General features: G+C 45.6%; 2 protein-coding genes across 5 annotated transcripts; one reads left to right on the forward strand and one right to left on the reverse strand.

The window, feature by feature from the left end:
• Positions 1-1,995: 1,995 nt before the first annotated feature.
• Positions 1,996-16,962, reverse strand: PUS1 (pseudouridine synthase 1). 3 transcript variants are annotated; one of them, XM_081893394.1, is made up of 8 exons: positions 16,834-16,962; positions 12,359-12,598; positions 11,497-11,634; positions 11,016-11,118; positions 8,632-9,329; positions 5,392-8,392; positions 5,030-5,291; positions 1,996-2,891 (listed from the first exon to the last, which is right to left on the reverse strand). In XM_081893394.1, exons 1-6 carry the CDS (start codon positions 16,945-16,947, stop codon positions 8,345-8,347), a joined length of 1,341 nt encoding a protein of 446 aa, XP_081749520.1. In that variant the 5' UTR covers positions 16,948-16,962; the 3' UTR covers positions 1,996-2,891; positions 5,030-5,291; positions 5,392-8,344. The 3 variants fall into 3 exon arrangements, with proteins under 3 accessions (XP_081749520.1, XP_081749521.1, XP_081749522.1); XM_081893395.1 differs by having other exon boundaries at positions 5,388-8,392; XM_081893396.1 differs by lacking the exon at positions 16,834-16,962 and adding an exon at positions 13,369-13,562 and having other exon boundaries at positions 5,030-5,285; positions 5,388-8,392.
• On the forward strand, positions 13,911-25,386 carry LOC309359582 (uncharacterized protein). Of its 2 annotated transcripts, XM_081893478.1 has the most exons (10): positions 13,911-13,986; positions 23,319-23,398; positions 23,513-23,544; positions 23,698-23,814; positions 23,983-24,062; positions 24,186-24,294; positions 24,388-24,471; positions 24,694-24,798; positions 25,107-25,158; positions 25,255-25,386. In XM_081893478.1, exons 1-10 carry the CDS (start codon positions 13,913-13,915, stop codon positions 25,278-25,280), a joined length of 759 nt encoding a protein of 252 aa, XP_081749604.1. In that variant the 5' UTR covers positions 13,911-13,912; the 3' UTR covers positions 25,281-25,386. The 2 variants fall into 2 exon arrangements, with proteins under 2 accessions (XP_081749604.1, XP_081749603.1); XM_081893477.1 differs by lacking the exon at positions 13,911-13,986 and adding an exon at positions 17,307-17,445 and having other exon boundaries at positions 23,513-23,814.
• Positions 25,387-25,776: the final 390 nt, after the last annotated feature.

A 25,776-nucleotide genomic window follows, 5' to 3' on the forward strand; every position in this document is an offset into this window, starting at 1 on the left:
AAGAATCTGAATTGGTGCATGCGCACTAATAATAATAATAAATTTTATTTATATCCCGCCCTCCCCAGCCGAAGCCGGGCTCAGGGCGGCTAACAACAATCAAATAATCAAATAACTAGTTGTTTTCTGCATAATTTTAGACTCGGATTTAAAAATTAAATAGTCATTTTAAAAAATCTGCTATAATTCCTGATTGTAAAATCAAGCAGTAAATGCCAGCAATTTTTAAGAGTGCGATGTGCACCTCTTCAATCAAATACAATAGATAATAATCCATAATAAACATCCAACTTGAAAGAACATTGAAAACCGATGAATAAATCCACTAAAAGAAATGGGGAGAATAATAAATTCTCAATTATTTTTATTTATTGGATTTATTCATCTTTATTTTTTACTGTGATAACCCAAAGCCGCCCAGAGTGGCTGGGGAAACCCAGCCAGATAGGTGGGGTATAAATAATATTTTTTTATCATTCTTATATTACAATTCAAAACCGGCATAGAAGAAAAACAAAGAAAAATCTGAAAGGCAATCCTTTAAAAACGAGGCAAGTTTGAAACTTCCCAGCCACTCAAAAGGAGGCCACAGAATTCAGAGCCAAAAGTCTGGCACCTAAAGCTGTATATCAGTGCTTTTCTTCTGGGGGTACTGAAGGATAGGTATTTCCAGCACTTTTTTTCCAGAAGAAAAACACTGTACAGTATACAATTATGGTACCTGGTGAGTCTCCCTGGAGGATTTAACTAAGTACAGGGCAGTGCAGTTTACCTTACAAATTTGGGGGGGGGGGGTGGAATCCAGAAACTACAGATAATCCCTCCCTCAGTTACATGCTTATAGCCTGGGAGGGGGGCAGAGTATGTTAGAATTCCTGGCGAAGGCAGGATGTTTGTGTTACCGTGTTCCATGAAGTGGGACTATTGTCCTTTTTCTTTTTGCTGTCTGATGTTAGAGAGAGGCAGCCATGTTGCAGTAGTCCGTGTGTGTTTATATGTAAATAAAGTAGATTAGCCAAAATGTTGAGTTGCTGAGGTCTGTCACGCAAGCCATGTGCAAACTCTGCGGATCCCTAAGTGTGCCTGTGTCAGTTGGCATCGGTTGCTGTGATGTTCGGGCTGAAGAAAGCTTTTGAAGCTCCCGAACGAAAGACCAGGAGGAAGGGAACATGCCAGTCGGGCATGTGTCTCTGCCGGGGTCCTACTCGAGTGTAGGCTGAACTCCAGACAGAGTAAACACCATTTTCTTTCCTGTTACTCCATTTAAATACTTGCTCTTTTTTTTTGAAGGAGCAAAATTAAATACTTAAGCCAATGGCAAATGTGGGACATAGTTTCTATACATGATCTTTTTGAAGGGGCAGCTCCCAAATTAGGTCAACTTGGGTACGATATGAGTAAACTGGTCCCAGTTACATCAGTCTTTTCTTTATCTCAAACCAAAATAGCAGGAATCAGGCTATTAGGTCTTTTAACAGGATTTGACTAATTGATGCTTTTGACTTTACAATGAAAGTTCTGGCATCAAACATTTACAATGGGACAATGGGAACAGCCCAAAGTTTAAAAGAATAATAGGCACAAAACTTGTTGGAGGGATGGGAGGCATATTTCCTACATATGCTGGGAATGCCAATATGTGCATGGGTTTTGACAGGGCATCTTTAAAATACTGTAGTCTTATTGTAAAGAAGGAAATACAGATGGCTCCAAAATTAGTATCATTATCAAATATTTCATTGTCAAAATGTCCACATCCTATATAAGGAAATGCTTCTTCTTGTTTTTATCAGGGTATCATGGTATTTACTGGTTGAAAAATGCTGGAAATACTCTAAAGATCCATTATTAGAAGCTTGGTATAATAAAGTTTGCATTTTTATATTAGCAGAAAAACTAACTAAATCAAGGCCTGGCATAAAGACAAAAACAGGAAATGGATTCATAATATTAATGAACAGGATGAGATGAGGAAAATATCAAAGACTCAATGAGAATTGTGCAAAGGTATGCTTTATTTAATAATATATTAATATAATATTCAATATGAATAACTATCAAACTTTTTATTACTGTATTCAATTAACAAATAATGATCAACTTTATTACATCAGACACAGCATTAAAAAAATTAAAAAGCACCATCTTGGACTTCAAAGTTCAGAAATTATATATGTATCTATATCTAAATAAATATCTAATAAAGTGTGGATGAATGAAAAATATGAACATTAATAGGTATTGCCTTAAAGGTAAAGGTACCCCTGACAATTAGGTCCAGTCGCGGGCGACTCTGGGGTTGCGGTGCTCATCTTGCTTTACTGGCCAAGGGAGCTGGTGTTTGTCCACAGACAGCTTCTGGGTCATGTGGCCAGCATGACTAAGCCACTTCTGGCAAACCAGAGCAGCGCACGGAAACACCGTTTACCTTCCTGCCAGAGCGGTACATATTTATCTACTTGCACTTGACGTGCTTTCAAACTGCTAGGGGGGCAGGAGCTGGGACTGAACAACAGGAGCTCAACCCCGTTGCGGGAATTCGAACCACCGACCTTCTGATTAGCAAGCCCTAGGCTCTGTGGTTTAGATCACAGCGCCACCCACATCCCTATAGGTAATGCCTTAGATGCATACAAATTATTTACAGCTGCTTGGCTTGAACAGCACTAATTACAAAAACAGCACTAATGGTTCCTTCAACTAAAGCTTTGTTCCTTTCACAAACTTCAGAGTTTAGATGCCACCAGGAAGTTCCATTTCTAGCAGCTGTGTTGGAAACTTGGCTTAACTGCAGAATGAGTCCAATCATACAAATAGGGTTGCTATGGCTGAACATGATGCGGAGCCACAATCTCTCATCAGCATGAATACCGCAGCTGTGATCAAAGTGCCTAAAGAAATAATAATTAAAAAACAACAGAGGAGTATTAACTATATATGAATAGAAAATCAAAACACCACTTTTTTTGTCTCCATATATAAATAAATCTATGGCCTTTTAAACTGTGGGGTATTGTTTCTTTTTTTTACTATGGTATGTATTTTTGTGGGGTGGGGTTATTGTAAACTGCCATTTGATCCTCAAATGAAGGGCAGAATAGATATTTAATAAATAAAATAAACATATATAACTTTATGTATTCATTTATTAAATTTATCTCCCAAGGGGACCTAGGGCAGCAGGACACAGAAAAGTGATAAAACAATTCAACTAAAAGTAAAATTAAAAAGTTGTCTAAAAACAACCACATACTCTTGAAGCTAATCATTTTCATGGTTGCCAAGAACAGTATCTTTCAGTCATCAAGTGCCTGGGTAAGCAAGAATATCTTTAAATTCCTCCTGAAAGTGAATAGTGAGGGATACAGATGCGTTTCACCAGAGAGGGCATTCCACAAATGGGAAACCACCACCGAAAAGGCCCTGACATAAGTCAACACCAGCTGGGCAACATCCAGTTGCAGCAGCACCATCAGGGCATCCCCTGCCAATCTTAGGACCCAATACAGTTGATACTGGGGAATACTCTATGAAGAATTAGTGCCTGAATTTTCCTGCTACTCTGGTGCTCCTCTTCTCTTTTTCACTATCAGGGGCACTTGCAGTATATGATGTAACTCATATTCAGAGTAGACCCATTTAAGCACATTTATTTAAATGGTTATTCTTATCAAAGTATGACTTAGCTGGATGTCACCTTCCTCTGCAGCCAGTATGAAAACACACAACAGTAGCCTCTTTGCAGATTGTTCTGCTAGCCTTTAAGCCAGGCATAGGCAAACGCGGCCCTCCAGATGTTTTGGGACTACAATTCCCATGATCCCTAGCTAACAGGACCAGTGGTCAGGGATGATGGGAGTTGTAGTCCCAAAACATCTGGAGGGCCGAGTTTGCCTATGCCTGCTTTAAGCTAATCAGCTATCATGGGCTTCCTTACAAAGCTGCATTAAATAAACCAATCAACTTTTCAACCCGCTACACTCTCAAAGGCAGTCAGCCAACCTGGCAACCACCACCAACTGCAAAGATGTGGGATAATTATTAAAGAGTACTTTTTTGCTAAGCCCCAGATCTCATGCCCCTTCCCCCGATTTTGCTCACAGAGAGGTTGGGTATGCTGTAAAGCTGCAATCCATCGCTGTAATTTGCCAGTTTGCCTCGGTCTACGAACAGTCCTGTTAACGGACTATTCGGGTAACAAACTCTGCAAAACCAGAAGTATTGTTCCGGTTAGCGAACTTTACCTCGGTCAATGAACAGTGGAAGGGCACTGGCGGTGGGAGGCCTCATTAGGGAAAGCGCGCCTCAGTTTAAGAACGGCTTCAGTGTAAGAACCGACCTCCGGAATGGATTAAGTTTGTAAACCAAGGTACCACTGTATGCATTCTGTACATGTGCCGCGTCGTGCCTGCGCCCAGAGTCTTGTAAGTACCTACCATCAGATGAATGTTTGCTCAAATTGTAGACCCCAATGGGAACCAAACATCCTACTGGGGAGGGATATGAGCATGATTTCAATATATCCTCAGGCAATGCCAAAGCACTCTACTGGTCAGAGAGCCTCTGGAGTAAGGTAGAGGAAAACAAGTGCTAAAACAGACGCTCAAGACTAATTACCCACCACAGTACGGGTAGATTATATTACCATAATAGCAATAATTTTATTATTTGTACCCTGCCCATGTGACCGGGTCGCCGCAGCCCCTCTGGGTAGCTTCCAGCGTATACAGAAACATAACAAAATGCAGTTCAAAATTCAGTGCTGTTAGTTTATACAACCACCACACTGGAATGCTGCAAGGAATAAAGATATTGAGGCCACCATCACATGCAGTGGCGTAGCGTGGGGGGTGCAGGGGGGGCCGGGCGCAACATCTGGGGGTTAGGGAAATCCATGGGTTAGGGGGCGCAAATCCATGGGTTAGGGGGCGCAAATTACTTGCCTTGCCCCGGGTGCTGATAACCCACGCTACGCCACTGATCACATGCACACATATGTGGTTTTGATCGCTTCCTTTAATCACTTTACCTCTCTCATTGCGTTTTTAAAGCACCATGCAGAAAGGACAGCAGCTCAGTTGGGAATGCACCTGCTTTGCACGCAGAAGGCCCCAACAGAGATCCTGATTAAGACAAAAGAGGGCCTCCAACAGCAGGTTACATCTTCGCTTCTGTGCCACTTCGTGTCCTCTGGGTAGTGAATGCAAGGCTGGGGGGAAACTCTCCCGGTGGAACTTCAGCCTGCTCCATACCAACTGCAGAAGTCGTGTCCCACCCCCCACCCCCTCTTCCTGCAGAGGGAAAAGAAAAGGCAGTCATGCTAATAACGCTAATACCACCTCAGTATCTAACATTAAATACCTCACCCGCCCTTGCACCAAGCCTACCTACCCATTAAACACGCTCACCCCTCTCGAAAGGTTGCATTTGGTCTGTCCTGCCACCGCCCCGCGGGGGATCCACGGTGGGCGATGCCACTTGAAGGACACCGTAGGGGGGGAGGGCGCGCGCGCGCAAGCTCTCCCCTTCCACAAGATACCATTGCGAGCTCGGGAAGGAGGGGCTGCGCGAGCTCAAGGTGCCATTGGCCAGCGCCGCGCGAGAGCTCTCGCGGTATTGGGCAAGCGGTAGTGACTGTTAGAGCAGCCGGCCTATCACAAGCTCAGCAAATAACAGGACGGGCGGGCGAGTAAGGGTACGGTAAGCCAGCAGGGACGCAATAAGGAGCGTCATACGCGATGCGCGTTCTCTTTCCCAAGATGCATGACGGATCGGAAGCCATGAACCATGACGTTTGAGACGTCATATTACGTCACAAGTCACCCCCCACACTAAATTCCCATTCCTCTCAGAACTGGCTTTTACATTACTGAGGTGCAGCTGTTAAGGCTGTTGGGCTAAGGCAGAGGCTTAAGGTGACCTGGAGCCAGCTGCTTTCTGTCAGTGTAGCCTGAGCCTACCCAGCAGAGGATAAAATGTGAGGATAAATGTGAGGATAAAATGGGTGAGGGAAGAAATAGGAACCATATTATTACATACATACATACATACATACATACATACATATGTTTGTTTGAACCCTGACAGACTCAAGGCTGCTTACAGACAAAAAAAAAACTGCTAAAAACACAGAACAAAACTTTTTTTTAAAAGTATCAAACACTTATACAATTGAAACCATATAGATATTTATACTCTATTAAAAACTATACAGTATAAGTTGTCTTGGGCTCCTTATGAGGAAAGGCAGGATATAAATCTCTTTAATGCATAATAAACAAACCTGGCAGCAACTGAATGCCTGCTGTAGTATATATTCAGATGAAAAACAACTGACAGGGCTATTTCACAGAGAGAGAACCATGGGAGTTGTAATTATTGTGAGGAAATTATTGTTGGGAAATCTTTGAAAAGCAAACTTTCAAGGTGGACCATTAATTCCTCCCCACCCCACCCCACCCGCTTTACTACCATCAACTCTGTCCTCCACAACAACTCAGTGAGGAAGTCCAGGCTGAGAAATAGCAATCACCCCCGAACCATTCAGTAGAGTCGCTGGCCAAAGAACAATTTAAACGTGGGCCTCTGCAAACCTAGCCTAAACCATGACACCACACTTCACTTTCAGACACAGATCCCTACCTCCTCTGAAGTGAAAGTCACACATATAAATGAGAAAACATATTTTGGCTGCCTGCAAAGCACAATCTTAAAGCGCACACACCCCACCTTACAAAAGAATCCTGGGAACTGTAGCACTGTGGGGTAAACTACAGTTCTCAGCAGTGTTTTTTCTGGGGGGGGGGACGCATACCCCTAAACATTTTGTGAATCTAAGTTTGGTCTCATTGAGGGACAGTATTTCAATACGAGTAGGAAAATGAGAGTACCCCTAAACATTTTTTTGGGGGGGAGCACTGGTTCTCAGTATTCTTCTTAGGGTGTCTGTTCAGGTTGTGTAAGAGTCCTATGTGTATATGACCGGTGCAGCTTAGCAGTTAATGATACAGTCACAAAGTGTGTGCAAAGCCTTCTGCCTTCAGGTGTCAAGGAGGAAGCTGCTCCATTGCCTGTATTGAAGCAAGATCCCACTGAGAGCCTGTGCGGGGTGTAGTGGTTAGGATGCAGAACTAGGATCTAGGAAAACAGGCTCCAAATCTGCACTCAAGCCACAAAGCTCACTGTGTCCTTGGGCCAGTCACTGTCTCTCAGCATTGTTGCAACAATTTCACTTGGAGGGAGGAGAACCGTGTACCCCACTTTAAAGATGATGTGGTGTTCATCTGATGAAGTAAAGGAAGATGGAGGCACCTGTCGTTCCAGATGCAACTTCCCCTCTCTGCCCATGAAGGGGAGATCCACACAGAACTATGACCCCATAGTCACTGACCTATATGACTATATGATTGCAGACCTAGGATCAGGGCAGGAAAGCATCCCATAGTTACTATTATTACACACACGTGTCATGGAAATGTTCTCCCTTCTTTGTCAGAGGCAATGTGTTGCTGGGTACCAGTTTTTAGGAATCACAAATGGAGAGAGTGTGGTTGCATTCGGGTCCTACTTTCAAACTTCCCAAAAGAGTCTGGCTGGCCACAGGAAAAACAGGATGATGGCTCTTCTCGCAATCTTAAGCTCTTTTATTTCGTACACAGAAAACGTAGGTATGATTTTTCTTTTCTAATTGTGCCACGAGAAGTCTTTATTTTATTTTCAAAAAAGAAAACAAAAACCAGAGGCAATTTTTTTCTTTTGAAAGCCCTCTGACACAAGTAGCTCATTTTTTAAAGGAGAGAAAGCGAAAAGTTTGATATTCCACAGTCAGATTTTGTTCAGAGAAACTATTTTGTCTCTTAGGACACCAGAGGCAAAGACATGGCAATCTAAGGAAAGGAAGAGGGTGTCTCTCCTTCCGCAAGCTGAGCTGGAATGAAGTACAATCAGAAAAAGCCCAAAAGAAAGGAGGAAGAAACTTTGGCCTTCATTTTAAAAAGGAGGGGGAAATGATACTTAAAAAACCTTTCCATTGTCTTAAGAGTCCGATTATTAATTACTTTCTATTGTGCATTGGACACAGTAAAAATGACATAATTCTTTTGTAAAGCATAATTAATGCACTATTGGCTCCAGCTGACATTATTTCCCACTGTAGACAAAGTTGCTCTAAAGGTCCTTTTTCTTCTCCTCCCACAGCTTGGCCTGGTGGGCAATGCTCATCACCCAAGCAGATAAACACCACCAGTTGAGAGATGACCCCAAGGTTATCGAGCAGAAGTTTCCCAGAACGGTGTGGGGCAACCCACGTGCTGTTATATTTCTGCCCTCTGGAGCGGATTTCAGTTCAGTCCGAGTCATCTCCACATCCATCGCTGCCCTCAGGATCATCACTCTGGAAAAAGGAGATAAAGAAACAGAGTAGTCACAACTGTCGGTGGCATTCACAAACACAGGTTTTAAAATTATGGAATGAGTGGTGAAAGTGGATCCAGGAAGGTTTTCCTCCCACTCTCATAGTGGAAAAACCAACCAAGCTACACGTTATAAGATTCACAACAGATGGAAGAAACACTTATTCACACTGCACATAGTTAAACTTTGGAATGCAGTGATGGCCACCAATTGGGTTACCTTCGAATTCCTGTTGTCCACCGGTGCCCTCGAGACAGTGGAATTGAAGTCGTGGTTGGAGAGCGTCTCCACCCAGCACCCCATGGACTTCTCTTCTTTCTCCGTGCTTATGATTGTGGGGTAGATGTGTTGCTCTTTAAAAGCAGCAATCTTTTCTGCTTCTTCCACCCACTCCAGGGCCTCGTGGAGCCCATCGTTCCCAAAACGTTTATTGTACTTTTCAAAGTGAACCCGCTCCAAAACCAGGCCCAGCCCCGGGGCTTTGGGGACGTCCACCTTCTCCTCCCCCCAGCACCGCTCCATGATGGCCTCGGAAGCGAAGCCCTTCACGATGGCGATCACCAGCCCAATCATCTTCCGGATCTGGTGCATCATGAAGCTTTGCCCTTTCACCTTGATCACGGCGAACTCCATGCCTTCCCTCACAAAGGGCTCCTCGCAGTACATTTCCATGATGTAGCGTTTGGCGCTGGGGTCTTTGGGCCCCTTCTGAGAGGTGAAGTTGTGGAAGTTGTGTGTCCCCTTGTAGCAAGCCAGAAGGCTGTTGACGGTCTCCAGCGTCTTCGTGCTCAGGCGGTACATGTCATCCTGAAGGTCGCAGTCTTTGTGTGCCAAGGCAAAAGTTGGCAGCATGTAAGAGTATGTCCGGGCATCACATTTGTTCTTGGAATTGAATCCTCCTGTGACCCGTTTCAGTCCTAGATTAAAACACGCATGTTCTATTAACAGGAGCTGTACAATCCCATCAAGTTTCAGGTGAACCGTGGACCCAGGATACTTCACCACTGGGATGGGGGGAAACTTGTAACCCTCCGAATGTCACTGAAGCTCAGCTCCCATCATCCTTGACTACTGTCCATCCTTGCAGAGGACGATGGGAGCTGGAGTCCCAACATGAGAAGAATCACAGGCTCCCCCAGACCTGCTTTAGGTTCAGGGGTCCACAGTTTTGGCTTAATGGAACTCTCAAATTTCTCAGTACACCAAGGCTTCAAAATGTACAGGTGGCAAAACTATTCACATTCCATTGGTGGGGTGTGTGTGTGTGTGTGTATGGAACTGACCACACAAGGAAGTGCATCATGTCTGGCACAACCTGGGGCCTGTCTTGGCTGCTGCGCTGTTCACTTTCCACAATCAGCAATTATATCATTTTGGCCTGGCACATAAGCTTCTCCCATTTAAGTGAAAGGACCTACTTAAAAAATGCCAACTCACTCCAGGTCATGGGGAACATTGGTACTGGTGGGGAAAAGAATTGTGCTTGCCAAAGACACTGCCACTGCTAACCTTCCCGGGCCATGGGGAGCCAGTTCAGAAGTTTATTGTTCTAGCCAAAGGCCATGACAAACTTGCAGCAATAGGATTAATAAATTAATGCAATACATACACACACACACACACACACACACACAATATAAGTGGACTTCCATGATGTAAGAGAGGCTTTTATCTCAGAGTAAACCTCTGAATCACCGAAACAATGTATAGTGATTTTATTGAACCCCCTTTTCCTGATATTTTTTTGTAAACGATGCAGAAAAGGTTACTTTGTGCGTTACAAAGATACTACTGTCACTCAAAAGAAACCAAACCCTTTCTGCCATGATGCTTTTACAGAATCATAAAATTGTAGAGTTGGAAAAGATCACGAGGATCATCTAGTCCAACCCCCTGTATTGCAGGAACTATTCGCCCAGCAGAGGGCTCAAACACACGACCCTGACATTAAGAGTCTCATGCTCTACCGACTGAGCTGTCCCTGAGAACCAAAGTTTCAGAAACCTATATAAGGGGCAGGTTAACAGATAATGAGTGATGTCTTTCACCTGTGGTTGACCACAAATGCAAAGTCTGTCTGTGTATGGAACCTTAGTTATAGCGGCCATCCAAGACTGCGGCAGGCATCACTTGGAAACGCAACTCAGTAAAGGCATTTCTTAAGAAAGCTGGCAAGAATTTTGGTCATCTAACGAGATCTAAAATGCCCTGTTCTCATGTGGATACCAGTGAGGAAACGTGGTGTTCCTATCTAATTGTAGGTCCCTTCTGGAGTCTATCCAGAAGAGCCAGGAAGTCAAGTACTTAGATGATAACTCACATCATCTCTAACCACTGATTATATTGGCTGGGGCTGATAGACACTGGAGTCCAACATCTGCAGGGCTCAAGGTTGGCTACTCCTGCACCTGGGGGACAGGAGGGGTCTTCTGATATCACAGAGCTTAACTCAAAGCACCCTCAACACCAAGGCCCACCTCGCCTATGCATTTACAAGCTGGCGAGAAGGGCTAACCCCTATTGCTCTGGTTATGAAAGATTGAAAGGTGAGATCACCGAGATCAAGGCTCACAACCAAAAGCTCCTGTTATTTACTCCCTTACCTAGAATTCGTATATGAGGAGGAAGATGGTGGTTTATCTTTTCCAAGATATCGTCTATCAACCAGACCTTCAGCGACACGATCTGCCCAGCTGCAGATACACCCTGCGTGGATCAACAGGTAGGGATTAAAATCAACAGTGGGGAGGGAAACAGAAAAGTCTCCATCAGATAGTGATGGGCTGAGGGTCCTAAGCATGGATTCAGGAAGTTAGTATAATCTGAAAGCAAGCAAAACGGAACTGAGTTGAAGAATGCAAGGGTCTCTATGCCGAACCATAACCTGGGGACCATGTATCTTACATATGTGTTAGGGTGCCACATATAGAAACATAAGAAGCTGCCTTATACAGAGTCAGACCATTGGCCCATCAAGCTCAGTATTTTCTAAACTGTGTGGCAGGAGCTCCCCAGGGCTGCAATCCACAATGCTGACACTCCATGCTGTTGAAACTCCCATTCACACACGCAAAACCGCATCACCTTGTCTGTCCGGGCGCATCTCTGGAAAGACATCTTCTTCATGTCTTCACCGTGGTTCTCTGGGATGCAGCCTGATCGAATGAGGGCTGTCACCAAGTCATCCTCAATCGTCTTGAACTGAGCATTCCCCACATTGCGCTGGAATGAAAAAGAAGAAAAGACTGAATGCACCTCACTCACCAGAGCTGGAGCTGCCTGGTTGCTGCAAAGGATGAGCTAAGGATCAGGAAGTCAGCCCAGGTACAAGCGCCTGGGATGGATCAAAGAAAGGTGTTAACGTGGTAACTGGTCTGGTTTCTTTAGCCTGCCCTTTAGCTAAAAGGAAGAACTTGCAAACAGCAGTAGTGGGCTAGTCCCTGCCCTCAGATTTGCAATCTAGAAGACATGGCACTTGCAGGGAAAGTAATGGAGAGGAAGAAGGGAGAAAAGCAAACTCAGACACCAAGTCTTAAAAGTGGTGGCTAGGAGGGGGCCCAAAGGCACATGGTCTCTCAAGGGAGGCAAGATGGAAGTGGCCCTGCTTCTCTTCCGCTCTGCAGCCTTATGTTCAAATTCTACTGTCACAATGGCAGTGAAGGCTCCCTATAGCACAGGGGGAAGCAGTGGTATTCACCTGTGAGAATCATAGGGCAGGGGGCCTTTGGCCCTCCAAATGTCATTGGACTACAATTCCCACCAGCCTAAAAGATCTGGAGGGCCAGTGGTTCCCCACCGCTTTAAATAAATAAATAGGTGGACAAAACAGAGCAGCAGCAGCAGCAAGACAACCAATCCCCATCCTCATCTCATACCTACATGCCTAAACAAATCAGCCTGGTAACTCCACAAACACTCCCCAAGCTTAGGTACCTGAGCCACTCACCTGCATCCCATGATAGCCTTTCCCTGAATATGCCATCAGCAGCACAACTTTCCTTTTAGGGAACCTCTTCACCCCGTCCTCCACCTCCTCCCCACTGGTCTTGATCCGTTTCGTTTCATGCCCGTTTTCCTCCTGCTTTCCAACTTCTTCCGCTGCCTCCTCTATGTTGCTGCAGCTGCTCTTCAGCCTCTTGGCTTGGTTGCCGGCCACGGTTCTCAACTCCTCGGCCATTGCAAAGCACTAGAAGAGATCATCCGAAAGCTAATGAAGTCCTTCATTTAAAGGGCACGTCAGCCACAGAAACCTTCTTTACACAGATATTGAATAGGTCACTCAAAATCAGCTGACAAAAGACAATTTTCTTAAAGCAACCAAGCAAGTAAGTTCAAAAGGAGCTACTGGGGATTTTGGTGGCGTTTTAATTCTGCTTCACATATACATATAAAGACATCATCGTTCAACACAATGCCATACGCCGAGCTGAAACGAGCAACTTTGGCGCAGCTCACAATGAAGATCTCTGAAGATCAGGTAACGCATCAACAACAGAAGAACCCCTGCAATTCAGTGGACAAAGACGTAAAACTACTTTTTAAAAAAGAACGGAATATAAACCAACAGAAACACCACGTTGCATAGGGAAAGGCTGTAGCCCACTGGCGTGCATCTTATCTTTGTACTAAATCTGTTTTTTCTGCGTGGATTGGGTTTGTTATTACGGTATGAATCTGGGTGTCTTCGTAAACCGCCCTGTGATCTTCGGATGAAGGGCGGTAAAGAAATTTAATTAATAATAATAACAAGGATGACGATCATGCAGAACGGCCCCCCCCCCCCGCATCTCCAGGTCCCCTCTCTCAAACCCTGCAAGAGGCGGCAGTCGTGAGCTAGCTCCGCATCCAGGCACTTTCCTGCGCCCTGAAGTGAACTCCTTTCTTAAGAAGCGCCAGCTGATCAAAGTCATATTGTAAGGAAGCTTTCCCGGACGAAGATCAAGAGGCGATACCTACGCTAGCCATGCTGTTCAGCCGCCAGCTCCCGAGGGAATGAGCGGCCAGGCGCCCCGACCGCAGCCAGGCTAGGAAGGGCATACGAGCGGGGCGCAGCCGGGGTCCCTCTCCCTCTCCTTCCTTCCTCCACCAAGGGATCCCCTCGCTCCCCGCGCCTGCCCTCCGCCAAGAGCCGCCCTTGCTGCTGCTGCTGCAGCAGCCCCGGCAGCCACTCCGGCCACTTACTCAGCCGCCGCCGCAGCTGCTCCTGCCCGGCAACCACGTGGGAGCGAAGGGAAGGGAGAGCGGCGGCGGCGGCGGTGCCCGACTACGGCAGCCGCGGAGGGCCGGAACGGGGCAGAGCGCAGCAGCGCGCCGGCTTCGCGAAGGGGAGGAGCCCGGAGCTAGCGGGGAGGGGGAGCGCGCCGCGGGGCGGGCGGGGGAATGCGCGCTCCCGGGCATCGTCCCCCCCAGCGAAGCGGCGGGGGAGCGGCGTCTGCATATGTGGTGCGCGCTCAGATACCCTCCAGGGTTTCTCCCACGCAAAATAGGGACTTCCTATCCCATGATATTGTTACAAGAAAAAGAACAGCTCCTTTTGGCTTATGGGGTCCCCACGAGCTCATCTAGAGTCCTTTGGTGGGTTCTCTATCGGTAGGAGGAAATAACAGGAGGCCAAGCAGAGAATAGTGAGAAGCAAAGCAGCTCGTAAGCCTGATCTTTCTTAAAGCTGTTGCAACAGGGTGCTCCCCCCCCCAACACACACAAAGGGGGAGAGGGACCCAGAACAATGGTGGGCAAACTCCTATACGAAGAAACTTTTGAAATTCCCCGCCCTGGTGCTCAAGACCACCCCCATAAGATACATCACAGAAGGGGTGTAGCCCAAGACCACCCCCAATACATCATCATAGGTAAAGGTAAAGGTACCCCTGCCCGTACGGGCCAGTCTTGCCAGACTCTGGGGTTGTGCGCCCATCTCACTCAAGAGGCCAGGGGCCAGCGCTGTCCGGAGACACTTCCGGGTCACGTGGCCAGCGTGACATCGCTGCTCTGGCGAGCCAGAGCCGCACACGGAAACGCCGTTTACCTTCCCGCTGGTAAGCGGTCCCTATTTATCTACTTGCACCCGGAGGTGCTTTCGAACTGCTAGGTTGGCAGGCGCTGGGACCGAGCAGCGGGAGCGCACCCCACCGCGGGGATTCGAACCGCCGACCTTTCGATCGGCAAGTCCTAGGCGCTGAGGCTTTAACCCACAGCGCCACCTGCGTCCCATACATCATCATACATACATCAAAGAAGGGGCCAGCAGGAAAGCTGTGGATGGGTTTACCTGGAGAGCCTGGCTATTCTTTTGTGATGATAACTACTTAATTTCGGAAATCTTAAATGTGCCCTTAAGACAGGATTTGTGGGCAGAAAGACAATGGGGAGACAATATTTGAGGTAAATTTGGGAGGGACAAAAGGCTTTCAGGACTTTTTCTGTGGCTTCAGACATGTGGTATATGTATGTATGTATGTGTGTGTGCGTGTGCTTGGTACATTTATGAACATTTATATATGTAAGACCTTAAAATTCTTATAACAATAATATTTGATGATAAAATATTATAATATTAATGATATAATATGATAATGATAATAATAATTATTTTATTTATACCCCACCCATTTGACTAAGGCTGCCGGAGCCACTCTGAGCGGCTTCCAACATACATAAAAACATAAGAAAACATTACGCATTTCCCTATACAGAGCTGCCTTCTAAAGGTTGCATAGTTACGCGATCTTCTTGGCTCCAGGATCGCACGACTCCATTCCCTCACAACATTTCTCTGATCAAAACAGGGACACCATACCACACCCTCCAACATTTCTCCAATGAAAATAAGGGCATCCTAAGGAAAAGCAGGACTTTCCAGGATCAAATCAGAAACCAGAATGGCTTCTGTAAATCCAGGACTGTCCCTGGAAAGTAGAAACACTTGGAGGATCTGTACTGCCTCTCACACACCCCTGCAGTGTCAACCAACAATCCACAGTTGAGGGTCTTTCTTAAGATCAGCTGAATTTGTTTTTATTTTAAACCAGAACATACGCCTCAGTTTGTAGAGCATGAGACTCTTAATCCCAGAGTGGAAGCCATGCCATGTTGGGCAAAAGGATCCCTGCATTTCAGGACTAGATGACCCTTGTGGTCCTTTCCAACTTTACAAGAACTGTTTAAAATGCTGCTAAGTTACCCATTCCTGCAAAATTCTGGAATCCACAGCTAAGGGTCAGCAGGCACCGGTGTCAGTACTGGGATACGAACCATGCTTCCATTCAGAGGCAGAAGTACGAATGGTTTTCTGCTGTGAATGCCAGCAGGCAGACAGAGCAATACAGAGTTTTGCTGCTTAGCAAGAGATTTGGGGAAGTTGCAACCGTTCTTCACTGTGATCAGATTACACACTGAGTAGTCGTCTCCCGTTTACTGTGCAAGCAAGTCAGCCAGGCCGTAGCATGAGTACCTGCCAGCATCTCATCCTAGGTCATCACCTCCTATGCAGCATCAGGCAGGTGAAGTCACTAACATCCATGGAAAAAAATATACCTAAGGCAAATTCTGGGACTCCGGAATCCACAGATACCTGCACAGTCTCTAGCTCAGGTGTGGGGAACCTCTGGCCCTCCAGATGTTGCTGAACTCCTGCTTGCTGGAGCTGAGAGGAGTTGCAGTCTAGCAAGAGCTGGGGTGGCTAAAGGTTCCCCACACCTCACCAGAGGAAAAGGATTCTGCATATGCTCAGGAGCACATTTGTCCTGCAGTCTTTGAAATGCTACATCCCCCTTGGAGGTCAAGGATTTCTGTGCATGCTCCAGGACACTCAGCCAAGGTGCCAGAATTTTGGTCAGCCAAAAGGTAGCTGCTGCATTCTTTAGACACAACGTCTGTTGAAATTGCAGATAAATTTGCACTGGCTTCCTCGCCCTTTGAGACTATCTGAGGTGGGGACTGGAACAGGCCTGCCTCTATGAGCACTTGTTAATTGATTTTAGCACTCCTTGGGAAAGAAGCAGGTATGTGCTCTTTGCAGTCGACTGGGCATATTTCCAAATGTGAATTCCGCAGAAAGACAACAGACTATGAAGCATTCATGTCCCATGGCTCTGGAATTCATGTGCTCCCATGACAGAGAGGTTTTATGAGTGAATTTGATGGTTCCTTTCCCCACTTAGGCCAGAAATGTCCCCAACACGCCTGCCTTTAATGTTATGGCCCACCGTTAAACTTGCACGCACCACGAAATGTGCCCCCCACATGGAAAGAGCAGGCTGCATTTACCCTTTTCTCTCCCGATTTGAGTTCCACCTGAAAATGATGTGGCAGAATTTACAAATGCTTGCAAATCCATGCCCTGCTCAATTCACAGAGTGCAGAAGGGTAGTGATATTATTAAGCCCCCCACAGCAAACGTAGAAAAAGAGAGCCACCAAGCACCTTAGAAACAAATGGATTTATCGGGGCAGAGCCAGTGGTAGGGCTAGAGAGTTTGGGATCAGAGCATTCTGCAGGCGGAACAGCAGGTGCCTCCGAGTTCTGACAGAGGAGCATCACCACTCAGGTGGGGCCAGGTCCTGGTGGGGGGGTTGCCACGGTGACCAGGACCCGCCCTCCTTTGTGACATCTCTTGCTTCTCCTTTAAAAGCCACTGACTTGCAGGCGGCCATTGTGGGTTAGTGAGGAGAGCTTAGAGGAGAGAGGTGGTGTTGGCAGTTGGTGGTGGCAGTTGGTGGCGTAGTAGTGGAGGAGGAGGAGTGATTTGTTCTTTTTCCGTTTTCTTATTTTGATTTTGATTTCATTTATTACTTTCATTTTATTTATTTGATTTGATTTATTTTGATTTCATTTATTACTTTTATTTTTTTGATTTGATTTGATTTATTTTGATCTTCTTTTATTCTTTTATTTTAATATTTTTATTTATTTTATTTTATTTTTTGTTCTTTGTTTTAATTTTTTTTTGTGTGCACACCTGTGCATAGTCTGTATATATTTTTATTTTTTAGATAGAGGAATAGTTAGGGTTTTTGTGGACGACATGGGCAGGCTGTAAGTAGCATCCCTTTCTCTTTATCTCCGGGGGGGGGGTATGTCACAAACTGGGAGGTTTTTCTGGCGGACACCTGAGTATCAGGTTTGTCCCTGTTCCTCTCTTGACCTCCGCCTTAAACCCATTAAATAAAACAAAGAAAAATATATACATGTTCCTGTTTCCCAGCCAAGTTGAGTACCCCCTCTTGTCCTGGCCAAGTCCCCAATCCATGCAGGTTAGATCCACTCTTGTCCTTGAGATGGCTACCTGTCTGGCACTCAGAGACCAGGAGGGCACTGATGATCACCCCGGCAGAAGGGTTGCTGTGTACGTGGTCTCATGCTTCAGGGATGATGGCTGCCCCTAGCCATGTCCCAAGTGCCTCCTCTGGTCGCCATCTTCCTTCTGAGCAGAAAAGAGTGTTTTAAGGCAGATCAAAGAAAAGGTTTTGCCAAAGAACAATCGCTATGGATGAAGAGGTAAAAGAAACAATGGTCAAATGGGCACAAGATATCGGCCATACTCAGGGACGCGGACTTATAAAAAATATTGGGGGGGCCCGGGAAAGCTCATGAATAATAAATAAGCTCATGAATATGCAAATAAAGTGGCGCCGCCTCCTCGTGAGCGAATAGGGGAGAGCGTGCTGCGCCTATTAATCAGCTCCAAAGGAAATTGGGTGGAGCTTTTGCTCGGGAGGGAGGGCAGGAGGCATGCAGCCCGCCCCTCCCTGTGCATTTTGGGCTGGGGGAGGGGCGGCGATGGCGCTCTGCTGGAGGGGCGCCGGAGATTATTGGGGGGGCGGAGCCCCCCCAAACGAATTTTTGAGGGGGCTCGGGCCCCCTCAAGCCCCATGGAGTCGGCGCCTATGGCCATACTATATATTTAGAACAATGGGAGAAACTCTGTCACGAGGATATTCGCTTTACCACCCGCTATACGATAAAGGAAAATTTGGTTAAAATGTTTTACAGGTGGTATTTAACACCAGTTAAACTCGCCAAAATTTGTAAATTCAAATCCAACCTTTGTTGGAAATGTAACAAAGAACCTGGAATGATAATTCATATGTGGTGGGGTTGCAAGGAAATAAAGAAGTTTTGGGGAATAATACTTGAGGAACTTAAGAAAATGCTAAACAAACCCTTGATAAAAAAATCCCGAAGCTTATCTGTTCTGGTTGGTGGGCAAAGTGAATCTCCTCGCGACAGAGTTTCTACCATTGTTCTAAATGTATAGTATGGCCGATATCTTGTGCCCATTTGACCATTATTTCTTTTACCTCTTCATCAAATCATAGTCTAATACAGTGGTGCCTCGCAAGACGAAATTAATTCATTCTGCGAGTTTTTTCGTCTAGCAAATTTTTCGTCTTGCGAAGCACGAAATCCCATAGGAATGCATTGAAAATCAATTAATGCGTTCCTATGGTCAAAAGACACAACACAAAATACACAAGTACAAACAAAGCCAAATTTGGTACAAAAAGAGTTTATTAACTGCTCTTTAAAGTCCCCCAGCCACCCACCACACAGAAATTCAAACCCAGAATTTTTTTAAAAAACAACAATATGGCCCAATGGTCACAGAAAATCATAAAAGTTCAAAAAAAAACCCACACAAGCTCCCAGATTCTTGCAAACCCTTCCCCAACTGTTCCCCCAGCCACCCACCACACAGAAATTCAAATCCAGAATTTTTTTAAAACAACAGCAGAGTGGCCCAATGGTCACAGAAAATCATAAAAATTAAAAAAAAAACCACACACGCTCCCAGATTCTTGCAAACCCCTCCCCAACTGTTCCCCCAGCCACCCACCACACAGAAATTCAAACCCAGATTTTTTTTTAAAAAAACAACAACATGGCCCAATGGTCACAGAAAATCATAAAAATTAACAAAAAAACCCACACAAGCTCCCAGATTCTTGCAAACCCTTCCCCAACTGTTCCCCCAGCCACCCACCACACAGAAATTCAAATCCAGAATTTTTTTTAAACAACAGCAGAGTGGCCCAATGGTCACAAAAAATCATAAAAATTCAAAAAACCCCACACAAGCTCCCAGATTCTTGCAAACCCCCCCCAACACCAAGTCCTTGAATTCCAAACACCCCAACCCAAAATCCAAAAACCACAAAAAAAGTTTTAAAAGTTTAACTTACCAAATGGATGCAAAAGAAGTTTTGGAAAAGCTTCAAAAATTACCAAAGTCCTCAAAAGCCTCAAAAAAAGCTACCAAACCACGTGCTATGAGTTGCTCCTCGAAGTCAAGTCGCAACTGCACCTCTTCAAGCAATGCACCCTGTGTATTAACGGTTTTAAGGAAAAGGAAACAAACTTGCAAGACGTTTTCGTCTTGCGAAGCAAGCCCATAGGGAAATTCGTCTTGCGAAGCACCTCAAAAAACGGAAAACTCTTTCGTCTAGCGAGTTTTTCGTCTTGTGAGGCATTCGTCTTGCGGGGCACCACTGTAATACAGTGTAAATTTTTGATAATAATTTCCTATTGTTTCGTAATATAATGGTGCAAAATAGCAATTGTTCTTTGGCAAAACCTTTTCCTTGATCTGCCTTAAACACACTTTTTAATTGTATATATTGCCAATTATCCATCCCATATTGTTTTAATTCTTCATATGTTTTTAATTTTAACTTTCCTTGGTTTTCTTCCAGTATTTGTCTATACGTTGCCCAGTTCGGATTCATATTGTGTTTTTTAACTGCATGGGCTTCTAATGGAGAGATCCATAAAGGGATTTGTGGCTCTAATAGCTGTTTATTCCAAAACTTTAAACTTTAAAACTTTAAAGTTTATACAATGAATTTCTGAGTATATGATTTTTGAAGCCATTATGTACCTTAACCTTCTCGTATGCTAGGTAGGTCTGCCTTCCATACCTATTGTCAAAAATTTCTAGATTTAAAATACTAGTGTTTTCCAATATAATCCATTCTTTTAACCACACCAGACATTCTGCTTCATAATATAATTGTAGATTTTGTAATGCCAGTCCTCCTCTCTCCCTTTTATCTGTTAATAGTTTATACCTTATGCGTGGTTTTTTTGGTTTGCCATATGAATTTTGTTAGATCTTTTCTCCACTCATCAAAACAATTTTCTTTCATTATTATTGGTATTGTTTGGAACAAATATATCTTTTTGGGTAAAACATTCATCTTAATTATAGATATTCTCCCCATTAACGTCAGCTTTAATCTACTCCCGGTTTCTAGATCTCTTCTATTTTCCTTCCAGGCTTTTTCATAATTGTTTCCAAATAGATTAATATTTTTCATCGTCAATTCTATACCAAAATATTTTGCTTTTGTAACAATTTCCAAACCCAATTTCTCCTGTAGTTCGCTCTTTTCTAATTCCTGTATGTTTTTTACCATAAGTTTTGTTTTTGACATATTTATCTTGAAGCCTGCTACTTTCCCGAACTCCTTCATTATCCTCAGTGCTTTCATTAGACTGGTTTCTGGCTCCTCAGGTGCTAATATAATATTGTACGCAAAAGCTCTAATTTTGAAAACATCCTTGCCTCATGTAATTCCCTTTATCTCTTTTTCTTTATTTATTTCTAAAATCAGGATTTCCAAAGTTAGCATAAAAAGTAACGGTGAAAGCGGGCATCCTTGCCTGGTACCTTTCTCTAGATTTCAAGGATCCGTCTTTTCACCATTTATTATTAAACATCCCTGCTGGTTTTCATATATTGTGTTTATTGCTCTGCAGTAGTTTTCAGCAGTCCTACTGCTTCTGCTACTTCCTGAAGGAACGATCTTGATAGGTTATCGAAAGCCTTCTCGGCATCTGTTAACATAAACGCCGCTTTTTTGTTGGGTCTCATTTCCAAATATTCAATTAGATCAAATACTATTCTCCTATTTGCCATTATATGCCTATTTGGGAGGAATCCTACTTGGTATTGGTCTATTACATCCTTTAGGACCGATTTCAGCCTATTTGCTAATATCCCCGCGAACAATTTACAATCATAATTTAATAATGATATGGGTCTGTAATTGTTAACTAATTCTCTAGCTGTGCTTTGTTTGTGAATTAATACAATATTGGCTTCTTGCCAAAACTTTGGTATTTTTCCTTCTTGCATGATCTCGTTCATTAATTTTTAAAAAGGCATTGTTATAGCATCTTCTAACCTTTTGTAGTGTATCACGGATAGTCCATCTGCACCTGCAGCCTTCCCCAGTTTAAGATTGGAAATTGCTTGTTGTATCTCCATTGTTGTTACTGGTACGTTTAGCTGCTTCTGTTTGGTTTCACCTATTTTGGGGATTTGTTTTCCTTGAAGATATTTTATAATTTGTTGTCGAGTTTCTGCACCTTTTTTATATAGATTGGTGAAGTATTTTACAACGCATTTATTTATTCCTTCTTCCGTCTCCACTGCTTTTCCTTCATATACTACTTTATTTGTCTTTCTCTTTGTCTTTTCTTTATCTGCCACGCAAGTAATTTACCTGGTCTGTTTCCAAATTCAAATGATTTTTGTTCATCCATTTTATATTTCTTTCTATTTCATCATTTAAGAGCGTTGAGAGCTGTGTTTGTAATATTTTAATGGTTTGGTTTGCGATCTCTTTTTTGGTGTTTTCGCTGATAATTTTTCTTGTTTGCCTATTTCTTCTTGTAAATGCTTGATTTTAGCCTCTCTTATTCTTTTTTGTATTATGTTTTGTTTATACAACATGTTTTTAGATTGGCCTTGAGATAGTCTTTAAACCTCTTTTGTTGGCCACCAGCATTATGCCTTCCATTTTTAAGTTTGGAGTAGAGTCGTTGCTTTGGAAGACAATAATCAGGCATCCGAACCACATGATGAGTCCAACAAAGTTGGTGTTGAAGAATCATTGCTTCAACACTGGTGATCTTTGCTTCTTCCAGGATACTGGTGTTAGTTCGCCTGCCTTCCCAAGTGGTGTGTCACATTTTTCGGAGACACCATTGATGGAATCTTTCAAGGAGTTGGAGATGGCGTTTATAAGTGGTCCATGTTTCACAAGCGTACAGCTGGGTTGGTAGTTCAAGAGCCTAGACTGAAACTTGAAAGACTAGTTTCAATGGACCAAGAATGGTTTTCATGGCTGGTTCTGACTTTCCCCTTTTCCCAGTGGGAATTCCTACTTGTAGAGCAGAGGCCACGGCTGGTCAGCAGCTGCAGTGCCTGTGTGCTTTGTTCTGTTGTTGTTGTCAGTGCTTAGTGCTGGAGGGCACTGTTTCGTGGCGCTCATTGGTTGCTGTTGGATATTTGGATAGTCTGAGCGGATTGGTTGAGCGCCTTGCGAGCGAAAGGCTCAGCCTTCATTAGGGCAAATGTTCCACCCTTATTTATGGCAGCCTTGGAATAGAAAAAGGAAAGGACTGTGTCAGGATGTCTTTTGTGGGGACATTTGCAGACGTGAAGGTGTTGATCTGGGGTACGGTCGGAGGGGGGTATGGTGCCTGCTAGAGGGCGAAACCCCCGCCACCCTTTCCAAAAATTCTGGTAACAATGCTTCATGAAATTTATACACTGCTTGACTGCATGAATGAGGGGGCCAGGCTCTCTGGGCCCTGACATGGTGGTAGCTCTTGAACCCAGAGCATTGGGACCTCCTTTCTCTCTCTGCCAGCCCTTCATGCTTTGGGCTGCCTCTTTCAGGCTCTGATGATGCCCCTTCAGGTCACTGAACTGCAGAGAGATGGAAGGAATTGGTCAGAGTGGGCCGGCAAGGATCAATTAGGCTCCACATACATATTTCTGTTCTGCCAATTCGGCAGTGGTTCACTGTTTTCTCCAGACTCCCCTCCTCACACCCAAACACCCCCCAAGAATTGGGACTGCCAGCATCTGAGTCACTCTTTCCGCTCATCTCTTCTAGGATCAGGTGCTTAAGGCGCCTCTTCAGGCGCTGCCACAGGGTGGCCCCCCAGCCAATCACAGAGCAGCCCGTGGCGCCAGGTAAGCCAGTGGCCCTCCTTTTTTGGACAGAGGAGGGCAGGGATGGGCATGGGGGGCGACTAGTCCGAGGATGCAAAAGAGGACTCACCTCTTCCCCTGTCCTTCTGTTTGCAGTGCTGCTGCGGTTCCACGTCCCAGCCCCAGGGGTGAGTATTGGAGAAAACAAGCGCAGGGACTGGATCCCTCAGACCTGCCCCCCACTGTCCCCCCCCCGGGCTCTTTGTCCCCCACTCTGCACTCTCAGGTGCGGAGAAGCCCTCCCCTCACGAGGAACTGACAGCCTGACTTTTGCATTTCAGCTGCTGGAGGATGAACAGAAATACCTCCTGGGGGTCATCGAGAGCTGCCAGGCAGCTGAGCTCAGGGGGCTCCGATTCCTGAAGTGCTCCAAGGAGGAGACGGCTCATAAAATTCTGGTGAGTGATGGGGGGGTGAGGGACCCCCACGGGGAGGTGGGGGGAAGGGGTTGTGCATCTGCAGGGAGGAGGGCCCTGCCGGCTTAGGCCATGGGGCTGCCATTCCCCTGCAAAGCCAAGCCTGGTGTTTGGGGTCGGAGCTGATTTTCCTCCTCTGTTCTCTTCCAGGACATCTTGGGGCCCTTGGAGCACTTCAGGGATTGCCCCCTGACCCTGGCCCTTGCCTTGGAGGCCCTCCTCCAGCTCAGGTGAGTGGGGTCTTTGGCGTGGATGGGGTTGTGGGTGGGGGGGCAGAACTCCAGGGGGAAAGAGCAGGCGCGAGGGAGAAAGGGGCAAGGGAGACTCTAACCCTCTCCCTTTCATTTCTGCAGCACCATGAGGCCAAAATTCAACTCAGACACGGTCAGTGCCATCCTGCACAGGATGTTGGAGGCCGTTCTGAGTGGGGCCAAGGAGGAGGAGGAGGAGGAGAAGAGAGAAGTATGTCCTTTGTTTTGACTTCCCTTCACATTCTCTTTCTTCCTCTTCGTCACACCCTTGCAGAATCCAACTCTCTTCTCTCTTTTCCCACAGGAACTGAAGAGGCACTACCGGCTTCTCTTGGGTAGTCTACTTATGGAAGCACCCAACCCTGGCACCCTCCTCCAGCTTCTGAGTGTAAGTGTCCCGATGGCATCAGGTGTGATTTTAAGTTTGTCCCCCCCCCCGTCCCTTACCCAATGGACTGCCCCATTTCTGGGGCATAGAGACTATTTGGCCCAAGACCAAAGCTGGCAACCCCTCATGGTGCAGAAGTACCAGTGACTCCGTGGTGGGGGCAGTGGGGGCCGCTTTGGCCCAGACTGGCCCCTGACTCTGAAATGCTCTTTCCTCCTGCAGGACCTCCGAGGATACGCCCTGGGGGAAAGTGGGGAGGCGCAACAACTTGCGGCCAGCAGCATCTCTTTGCTGCTGGCCATCGCCAGAAAATACCCCAAACTCAGAGTAAGTACCTTGCCTTCTTTTATTCATTTCTTTGGTTACCTCAATCCCCCCAAGATCACATCCCCAAGTGATCTTTAGCACAGAATTTGCGGGGTGTGTCCCTGGGGGCCAGGATGAGGCCAGAGGCTTTTCCTGCCCCCTTTCCTGCTGCTGCCCTTCCACCTCTGCCCAGGAGGCTGTAGGGCCCAGGGAGGTCCTCTGGAACAAGGGATTGGGCCCAAGACAGAGGGAGACCTGTCCTTCCTGACTTGGTGCTGTTTCTGTGCTCTCTTGCTCCCATCTGACCCCAATTTTTCTTTCCTCTGCAGATGACAGTCGTTAGGCCAGAATTGGCTTGCTTCCGCCGGAAGCCAAAAGAAGGTAAGCCCCACACCTGGAGACAGCGACCTTTGACTAAAGGCCTGTGGGGAAATCTCATTTTCATTTTCATATTCATTTTCATTCTCTTCCATCCAGATGACATCATAATTGAAGACATATAGCCGTAACTGTCTGCAGCGACGCTGGAGCGGCTAGGATCTGAGGATCAGGAAAGCACTCAGCTTCGGCTACTGGAACAGTTTGAACTGCTAGAGGACCACAGTAGGTGACTCACAGAGCGGCTACACCAGTTGCAGAGCCAGGCAGGACCTGAGGATCAACAGAGGCAGCAGCTAGAAGCCGGTGAGTGCCAGCCAGGACTGTCCAGTCGGACTCTAAAGAGAGAGTCAGGAGAGATTGCTGGAGACCCCACAGAAGGGGCTCATCAAGCACCAGCAGAGATGGCAGATTTCCACTCTTCCCAAGTTGTAAATATTGGGGGAGGCATCCCTTTTGAACTTCTCTCAGAAAGCAACTGGCTGAGTTGGTCAATAAAAATGCAGCAGTTTTTAAGAAGAGATGGACTATGGGACTGTGTTGAAACTGAGGTTTTGAGATGGGACTCTACTGAGAAAAGACGGCTGGATGAAAGGGCTCATGCCCAAATTATGCTGTCTT

Source organism: Podarcis melisellensis (genome assembly GCF_964234715.1).
Source record: "Podarcis melisellensis genome assembly, chromosome: 16".
Taxonomy (NCBI): domain Eukaryota; kingdom Metazoa; phylum Chordata; class Lepidosauria; order Squamata; family Lacertidae; genus Podarcis; species Podarcis melisellensis.

Bases quoted from the DNA above. Each gene is read 5' to 3' on its own strand.
- PUS1 (XM_081893394.1), bottom strand. From the start codon at position 16,947: ATGCTCCTCTGTCAGAACTCGGAGGCACCTGCTGTTCCGCCTGCAGAA. The intron at 11,635-12,358 runs GTGAGTGGCTCA...TTTTCATTCCAG, and splicing joins AAGGCTATCATGGGATGCAG to CGCAATGTGGGGAATGCTCA. The intron at 11,119-11,496 runs GTGATGCGGTTT...TGATCCACGCAG, and splicing joins GATGCGCCCGGACAGACAAG to GGTGTATCTGCAGCTGGGCA.
- LOC309359582 (XM_081893477.1), top strand. The intron at 23,815-23,982 runs GTGAGTGATGGG...GTTCTCTTCCAG, and splicing joins AGACGGCTCATAAAATTCTG to GACATCTTGGGGCCCTTGGA. The intron at 24,799-25,106 runs GTAAGTACCTTG...TTTCCTCTGCAG, and splicing joins GAAAATACCCCAAACTCAGA to ATGACAGTCGTTAGGCCAGA.